This window comes from Solanum dulcamara, chromosome 12, assembly GCF_947179165.1.
Source record: "Solanum dulcamara chromosome 12, daSolDulc1.2, whole genome shotgun sequence".
Taxonomy (NCBI): domain Eukaryota; kingdom Viridiplantae; phylum Streptophyta; class Magnoliopsida; order Solanales; family Solanaceae; genus Solanum; species Solanum dulcamara.
The window spans coordinates 53,867,191-53,877,233 of NC_077248.1; the positions used below are offsets into that span (position 1 = coordinate 53,867,191).

Below are 10,043 nucleotides of genomic sequence, written 5' to 3' on the forward strand. Positions count from 1 at the left end.
CATTTTAGACACATCAAGTAAAGTCTCGATGTGTCATTTTGACACTTTTTTTACAATCACCAAAATATCTAAAGTGTATATTATACACTTGCCGATAATGTGTCAAAGTGGTGAATTAAATGAAGTCACGTGGCATATATATATCAAAAAGAATTTTAAAATAATGACTTTTGAGTAGAAAAAAAAGTGGTCATTAACTTGATGACATGTGACATTTTTTACCTAAATAATAATTTTTTTTAAAAAAGAAGAAATTCACCTTTTAAAAAAAAGTGATTTTTGAAAAAAAGAAAAAAATCACCCCCACCTAGTCGTTTTCTTCACGCACCCCACCCAATCGTTTTCGCTACGACTCCACCTCCACTCAGCCCAACCCCAACCCCTCCTCCGTCCTATCAGGTCGTCTTCTCCATCTCCACCCACCCCAACCCCAACTCCAACTCCTTCCCCACGCATATTGTCTTCTCAAGAAACACTATTAAAAGAAACTATTTTGAAAATTTTATTTTACAAAGACATAATTTTTTCTTCTTTATTTTTAAAAATCAATAACTAATTAACAATGGAAGGAAAACAAGAACTAGATCTAAGCAATGACAATGAGATTATAAAATCAAGGTTCAAAGTTATGGAGAAAAACATCTAGAAAATGGAGAAGAAGAAGAAAAAGAAAAAATATATATATATTTATTTTATATTTTAAAAAAATATTCTTCATGCGCTCAAAATGGGTGTAGCACATGCAATGTCTCAAGTCAGGACAAAGTGTCAAAATGACATATCAGGATTTTATTTGAAGTGTCTAAAATGAATAAAGATTAATTAAAGTGTCTAAATAAAAGTTGATACTAATTTTAAAGGGATACCGATGGATTCCCTCCTTCAAATATAGAGATGGTGTAGATCCATAGGATTGTACGTTCTCACCATCTAATGAGTGACAAGTGTTTTCCGTCTCGTTGGAATTTTTTTGAAAGTCACATCATTTTCATGGTATTTCGTCTTTAGTAAATTTCTCCGTCCATCAGATTCAATTTGGACCGTCTGATTTTCTACCAATACCTTTCTCATTGACTATAGCCTGCTAGGTAATATTTTTGAGAGATCAAAATGCTTATTTTCTATAATAATAATAAAAAATAAAGCTTATGAAAGATAATAAGTATTACTTAGAAAATAGCATAATTTGTTTTTTTTTTCATAAGTTAAAAAAATAATTTTTCTCAAAAGTACTTTTTAGAAAAATATTTTGAGAAAAGTACAATACGAAATATATTTTTAAGGGTTTACCTAAACACTAATTGACTCAAAATGCTTTTAAAATTTATTGACCAAAATATAAACTATTTCTCCCTAAACATATTTTCTTTGAAAAGCACTATTGAAAAAAAAAACATTTTCAATGTAAGCTAATTTTTAAAATTTGACTAACCAAACAATAGAATTAGAGGAAGCTTTTGTACAATATACACAACTCACTCCATTTGCACTATGTACTCAACTCACTCCATTATTTTCAACATAGAACATAAATATATCAATAATTTTCAACAAGTAATATATATTTAAATCTATAATCTTAATATATATAATAATTAATTTAATGGTGAACTTTAAATATTCAACATATTAAATATAAATTTTGGATTCCCACATATCTGCCACTGACCCCACCTCTCCACCTTTTGATGTACCAATAACCATTAGACCCAATAGTGTGTTGTTTTTCCTGTTATATTGTTTTTTGTCATTAGCAAACTGTATATACTTAACCCCACCCCCGGCCCTTCTTATCATTATATATGTACACACCAGAAATGAAAAAAAAAAAAAAACTAAAGCAAATGCATACTTGTTATTAATGTATAATACTTACATGATCCACACGTACAGCTGTGTATGAATGTAATTAATCAATCATTGCGTATAGAGACTCAGTCAATACATGATATACGTTTGCACTTTATGCAACTATAAAAAGGCCACTTTGAAGCAACCTTTTTAAAGTGTACCAAGATATATTTTTTTAGTCCCTTTTGCATAACTTCTGGAGAAGTACATTAATTAAGAAACCAGTTTTTCATATCATGAAGCTTTCTTTTAAATCATTACCCCCATGCACTTCCAAACAAAACCCCCAACAACAACATACATTCCAGTTCGTCACCATTACTGAACCAACACATAAGTTTACAAGAAATTTAAACCTCACCAAGAACATCAAAAACTTAATTCTTGGCTGGATTAATACTGAGCCTACTAGTCCAAATTTAGCTTCAACATCCTCTTGGACGGTGCCTAGTTTCTCTGGACGTTGCCCAGAGAAACTAGGCAAGAATTGGATGGAGTATCAAGGAATCAAGAATTGGGAAGGTTTGCTCGATCCGCTAGATGATAATTTACGTGGAGAAATAATAAGATATGGCCATTTTGTTGAAGCTGCTTATAGAGCTTGTAATTTTGATCCTTCTTCCCCTTCATACGCAATGTGTAAATACTCAAAGAAAAAACTTTTTCATCATTCTGGCTTTCCGGGTACTGGTTATCGTGTTTCCAAGTACTTGAAAGCTACTAGCGGGATTAATCTCCCAAGTTGGGTTGATAAAGTGCCTAAATGGATAGCTAAGCAATCGAGTTGGATTGGTTATGTCGCAATTTGTCATGACCAAAGAGAAATCGCAAGACTAGGGAGAAGAGACGTTGTCATTGCCTTACGAGGCACAGCAACTTGCTTAGAGTGGCTCGAGAATATACGAGCCACTCTCACTCCTCTCCCTAACATTAATGAAGATAACATTAAATGTTGTTCCAGTATATGTTTCCCAATGGTCGAAAGTGGTTTCCTAAGTTTATATACATCCAAAATTGACACACTTCAGAGTCTACAAGATATGGTCAGAGAAGAAATAGCCCGAATAAAAAAATCTTACGCTGGTGAAACATTAAGCTTCACCATCGCAGGCCACTCCCTTGGGGCTGCGTTAGCAACTCTAACAGCCTACGATATTAAACAATTTTTCAGAGAAATACCCTTAGTCACCGTCATGTCGTTTGGTGGTCCAAGGGTCGGAAACCACAGCTTCCGATACCATCTTGATAAACAAGGTACAAAAATTTTGCGTATTGTCAACTCAGACGATCTTATAACCAAAGTCCCCGGATTTGTCATTGACAATAACGATAATAATTTTACGAAAAAAAGTGGCCATTGGATGCAAAAGCTTGTGGAAGATAGTCAATGGGTATATGCAGATGTTGGATGTGAACTACGGTTAAGTAGTAGTGATTCACCATACTTTAATGGTATTAATATTGCAGCTTGTCATGAATTAAATACTTATCTTCATTTGGTTAATGGTTTTGTTAGCTCAAACTGTCCTGTTAGAGCTACTGCAAAAAAGATGATGCAGAAAAGTAACAATGTAAAAAGTACGTAATAGAAATGACGATATCAACTACTAATTTTAACATTAACTTTCCATAAACGCTATTACTATTTTTTCACCCACCAGCCGTCCTTGAATATTTCTTTACTTACCTCCATTCGAAACTCATAAAAGCAAAAAGGTTTTTTGCCACCTAGCATTTAGTCTTTTGGATTAATTTTTGAAAATTTATTGGTAAACATCTGTTTGACTATACATTTTGGATCAAAATTTGAAAATTTATATTCATATATTTGTATAGTCAAAGATTTGGGATCAGATTAAATAAATTTTCAAGTTTCAAAAATTAACGGCCAGTAAAATTTTTACTTTCAGTCATAGAAACTCAAGTTTTTTCAAGTAATTGGCAGGTATATAGTTTTAAATTTCAAAAATCATAATTTTAATAAATTCAAATTTTTAAGTTTCAACTTAAAATCTATTACTAAACTGGAGTTAAAAGTACCTTTAAAACTCGTAGTTTTCAATATGACATGACATTTCAATGTGTTATTAAGGGTAAAAAGAGAAACTTAAAGTAAATCAGTTTAAAAATATGAAACTTAGTAAAAAAAATTATGAATAGATTTTAAAAAAAAGTGTCATAAACATACATTATTAAATTACATTAATGTGTTATCTCAATCACTATTTTTATGATTTAAATTAAAATATCCTATTCTAAAACAATCATATTATAAAACATTGTAATTCTCTGACTTGTAACTAAATTTCAACTTCGTTTTGAATGAAGGCCGAATGATATCTTAACAGGTAGTATTACTGAAAGTCAATGATTCCTCTTCTTAGTATTGACTTGTAGATAGATGTAACAAAAAGTAATTGAATTGTTTGATAGAATAAAGGTATAGGTAGATAAAGAAAGTCCAATCAAATTGTACGGACAATCGTCCAAGAATAATGCATAAAGTGCTACACCCTTAGGCTGCGTTTGGTATCGGTGTGTTTTATTTCAATTTTTTAAAATTTAATGAGAGTAGGAAAATAAATTTTGCAAATGATAGTGCTAAATACAATAATTTGATCTAAATTTTATATTTATGTTAAAATATTCAAATTCTATATGTATTATTTAGAATAGACTAATAATATAAAAAGACTACTTTAAATTATAACTTCACTCTGCCCCCAATCCTTACACCAACCCACCCAAACTCCGACCCCTATTTCCCCACACCTAACCAAACCGCACCCCTTCTGACCTCAACCCTCTACCCTACCAACCTATTACCATCTTATCAACGTTGTTTGAATTATATGTATGTGTTATTAAGATAATGTTTTATGTTTATTTATCTCAACATCATTAAGTAAGTACGAAAATTATTTATTTATTAGAGCATGTTTTTAATTCATATCAAAGATATTCTTGGTGCGAAAAAAAATATTTTTTTAATTTCTCATGTTTAATGGTCAATATTTTTAAAAATATTTTCTCTAGAAAAATAAGATTCTTAAAATTAAGAAAAAATGACTTTTATAATAGAAGTAAAAAAAAATAAGTTCTACAAGTGTCATTCTATGTAATTGTCTCCTCCCCACAACGGACCAACACACTTCACTCATTTCCCACCCCAATAGCCTTCATCCCCACCCACCCCGCATTCCTACCCCAACTTCCAACCCTCATAATGTTTTCCTATAATATACACAAATATTTCTAAAATAATATATGAAACAAAAATATGCAGAGGAAAAGAAGATATTTGCAATATAAATGAAATGGAACAGAGAGAAGAATGTTGTTGCTTTTTTATTGGAATTGATTTTTATAGCAGTTATGCAGAACATATATAATACTAAACCACTAACGTTCAACTCCTAAAATAACTCAACAAATTACTAAGACTAAGATTCTTATCTAGATAAACTAGAAATCTGATTTCATTCCTAAAAGATAGGAATTGAATTATTTGACTCAGTAAAAGAAACACAAGTAAACAGTAAATAAAAAAATAAGATGCACTAATTTTTAACACTCCCCCTTAGTGCATGCTTATGATCAATAACTCCAAAAGAAGCTCTGAAATATTCAAACTTAGGCTTTATCATGGCCTTTGTAAATATGTCCGCGACTTGCTTATTTGTAGAAATTTCTTTTAGAAGAATTTTTTGTTCCAGCACTTTCTCTCGAATGTAGTGGTGACGAACCTCTATGTGCTTCATCCGACCATGAAAAATTAAATTCGATGCAAGCTTGACAACATTTTTGTTATCACATCTAATTTGAACAGCATAATCATCTTTGAACAATATCTCACTGATTAATCTCTTCAACCACATACATTCTTGCGCAGCCATGTTGCTGCTATGTACTCAGCTTCAGTGCTAGATAATGCGACCACTGGTTGCTTCTTGTTGCACCAAGATACCATAACTAAATCAATGCTAAAACAATATCCCAAAATTGAATGTCTGTCATTCGCATTTCCAGCTCAATTTGTGTCGGTTAATCCACTTAACATAAATTTTTCATGTCTTCTATACATAAGACCATGATCAAGTGAGCCCTTCACATAACGAAGAATTCTTCTTGTTGCATCTAGGTGTGAACTTCTCGGGCATTGCATGAACTGAGAAATAATTCCAACAGAATAAGCATCTCCAGTCTTGTGATAGTTAAACAAATTAAACTACCAACAAGTTGCTAAAAAAATTTGACTTCTTTTAATGGCTTTTCGTCATCTTTCATCAGCTTAAGATGAGGCACCATTGGAATGGCTTTTTCTTTCGACTCCCACATGTCAAAACGCTGCAATAATTTTTCCGCATATATCTTTTGAGAAATAAAATATCCTTGATCTGTTTTTTCAATTTTCAGACCAAGAAAATAGCTCACTTTCAACAAATTCTTCATCTCAAAATGAATAAAAAATTCATTTTTCAGCATCGAAATTGCAGCTTCATTATTTTCGATAATGATCATGTCATTCACATATAATAAGACCATTAGGTGCATATTTGATTCTAATTTAATAAATAAACTAGAATTTGCATCGAAAAATTTAAAACCACAAAAGATAAAGTATTTGACCACTTTACCATACCAAGCGTGTGGTGTTTGTTTAAGACCATACAATGCTTTCTTTAATCGACAAACGTGATGAGGATACTGCTTAGAGACATGTCCTTTAGGCTACTCCATAAACACTTCACGATCCAATTCTCCATAAAGAAAAGCATTTTTTACATCAATTTGCTACAACTTTCAATTCTTAGATGCCGCAAGAGAAAAAATGATTCTTATAGTTACCATTTTTACGACTGGACTGAATGTTTCCTCATAATCCAGCCCATAACTTTGAGAGAAACCATGTGCGACAAGCCGAAATTTGTATTTATAGACAACCCCATTTGAGTTTTTCTTCAAACGATAAACTCATTTGCAAGTGATAAGGTCGCTATTCTCTGGCTTCGACACCAACTCCCATGTTTGATTTTTATTTAGAGCGTCAATTTCTTCTTGCATAGCTGCTTTCCACTTTGGATGGCCATTTTCTTCTTCAAAGCTTATTGTATCATCCAATACTTCTATAAATAAGCATGAAGTAATTGAGGAATTGTTCAATTGTACCTCGTAATCTCTGAAGTAACGTGGTTGTCTTTTCTCCCTTATTGAACTCTTTTCAGTTTTTTGTTCACCATAATCATCATTTGAAGTATTTGGACTTGATATCTCATCACTATTTGAAGCCTGCAAGTTACTCTCTGGAATTAGCTACAAATGGTCTTGATCGCCCTCAAGAATAATTTCTTCGTTGCTAGTTTTTTGGACTGAATCATGTGATGATATTTCATCGAACACAACATCTTTGGAAGTTACAAATTTCTTGGTTTCAGGATCCATACACCTTCAACCTTTTCTATATGAATCATAGCCAACAAAGACACACTTTTTTGCTCTCAGTTCAAGTTTAGTTCGGTTAGATTTCGAAACATGAACATAACAAGTTAAACCAAATACCCAAAAATAATTTATATTTGGCTTTTCATCATATAGAATCTTAAAAAAGAATTTTTCTTTACCTAGACATGGTGTCAAATGATTTATTACATGTCCTGCACATCGAATAGCTTTAGCCCAAAGCTCTCGAGGGAGATTTTTATCATGTAATTAGAAAAGGCTCGTGAAAACAAGGTGAGCTATTTTTCTTTCGGAAATACCATTCTGTTGGGGGATATTTGGACATGTCATTTGTCTTGAAATATCATTTGCATCACAGTATTTGAAGAAATCATTTGACATATATTATATTCTCTTCCATTATCGCTACGCAAGCATTTAATTTTCATCTTAAATTTTTTCTCCACAGTAGTTTTAAATTCAGCAAATTTTGACAAAGATTCACTCTTTTCTTTCAAGAATTTCACCCACGTATATTTTGAAAAATCATCTATAAACACCATGACATAGCGAAAATCACTATAACTTGTTGGTCCCATCAAGTCTGTATGAATCAACTCAAACATAGTGGATATGCGATTCAATGTTTTTGAAATGAAAGATAATGTGTTTTGCCAAATTGACAACCTTGGTAAACTACATCTTCATGAATATTTTGTAGATCTGGTATGCCATACACCAATTTCTTTGAAGAAATTTGCCGCAACAATTGGTATCCCATATGTTTCAATCGAGTATGCCAAATTATTGCACTATCTGTTTGACTTGTCTTCTTCACATAGGCTTCCCCTACTGCCATAACAAATATAGAACCCTTCTTTTCACCAATAAGAACAACATCAACATCTATGTTCTTTACGTTATCAAGAACCTTTATATCATTTGGACCAAACAAAATATATTTTTCAGAATCAATAATTTGAGAAACTGAAACTAAATTTTTCTTCAAATCTGAAGCATGATAGACGTCGTTCAACTTGATAGTACGTGTATCTCCAGCGTCATTCTTCAAGAATCCTTTTTTAGCTACTGGATATGTCGAATTATCCGCTGTAACAACAATTCGATCTCTATTATGTTGACATAATTCTGAAAGTAGTGAATCATTTTTGTTTACATGATGAGAGCAATCAGAATCAATGATCAATTCTTCTTTGAAGCTATCATCATTGTAGAGATCTTGAACTGACACGACATCATCGTTCTTCTGTTCAGTTACTTCCGCAATGAAGCATTGCTCCCCTTTGAAGCTATCATCATTGTAGCTATTGCATTTGAAATCTTCACTCTATAATTTTTCTTGATGTGCCCAACTATACCACATCTATAACACTTTTTATTTTTAAAGCTGCCACCAGTAGCTTTTTTATTATTTGAGCCTTTTTACTGTTCTTGGTCCCAGTTGATGTGATGATTTTTTTTATATTTATCCTTTGAGAAGAGAACGGGATCTTTTGAAGCTTTTTATCATTTGCTTTGCTAATGTCTCTTGGTTGGAAAGCAAATTTTCAAATTCTTCAACTAAAGGTTGCTTTGCCCAACCTTGAATGGAGGTGATGAATGGATTGTACTCTTTTTTCAATCCTCGAATAAGAAATTGCCGCATTCTTGCTTCACCGATTTTCTCCTTCGGATCTAATCCTGAAATTTCAGCACAAATACTTTTGACTCGCATGAAATATTCAGAAATAGACATTCCTCCCTACGATAGCATTGCCAATTAATTTTTCAGCAACTGTAGCCTAGCGCTATTCTTTTTAGTGAAAAATCTCTCAAGTATCTCCCAAACTTCTTTTGGTGAACTAACATCACATACAGGATCAATGAGTTCTTTTTCAATTGAAGTCCTCAAAGAAAAGAGCGCTTTACCATGTTTTATCTTTCATTTCCTCTGTGGTTCCACATTCTCTAGAGTATTTGCTGGAATTTCTGCTTCAGCACCAGCAAGAAGATCCTAGAGGTCTTGACCTTAAAGGTAAGCCTCCATACACATTCTCCAGTACTTGTAGTTTGTCCCTACAAGATTCTCGACACCAAACTGTGCACTGTTTCTTTCATTTACCGGCTCCATACTGCACAAGCTTCTCTTCTATAATTTTCAATCTCCTCCAACAAGATAACCAACTTGATAGACAAGAAGAAGAAAATAACTTTAGATCAATAACCTTGCTCTGATACCATGAAATAAAAATATGCAAAAGAAAAAAAATTGCAATATAAATGAAATGGAATAGAGAGAAGAATGTTATTGCTTTTTCACTAGAACTGGTTTTTACACCAGATATGCAGAGCATATATAATACTAAACCACTAACGTTCAACTCCTAAAATAACTCAACAAGTTACTAAGACTAAGACTCCTATCTAGATAAACTAAAAATCTGATTTCATTCCTAAAAGATAGGAGCTGAATTATTCGACTCAATAAAAGAAACACAAGTAAACAGTAAATAAAAAAATAAGATACACTAATTTTTAACAATATATTTTACTTACGTACTAAAAATAAAAATATAATTTACAAACTCACACAGGGCCGTCTCAACAAGTTTGGGGGCCTAAAGCCAAACTTCAGAGAGAGGCCTTTTTTATTTTAGTTGTTATATGCAAATTGAATAACTATAACATACTCAATATAATTATACAAGTGAAGTCTCGAGAAGGTAGGATGTACATAAACCTTATGAAATAAG

The 10,043-nt window shown here is 32.2% G+C and overlaps 1 protein-coding gene across 1 annotated transcript; it reads left to right on the forward strand.

Annotated features, from left to right (window-relative positions):
• Window positions 1-2,018: 2,018 nt before the first annotated feature.
• On the forward strand, window positions 2,019-3,437 carry LOC129875769 (phospholipase A(1) DAD1, chloroplastic). Its single transcript, XM_055951013.1, has one exon. The coding sequence runs from the start codon at window positions 2,088-2,090 to the stop codon at window positions 3,435-3,437; it is 1,350 nt and encodes a 449-aa protein (XP_055806988.1). The 5' UTR covers window positions 2,019-2,087.
• Window positions 3,438-10,043: the final 6,606 nt, after the last annotated feature.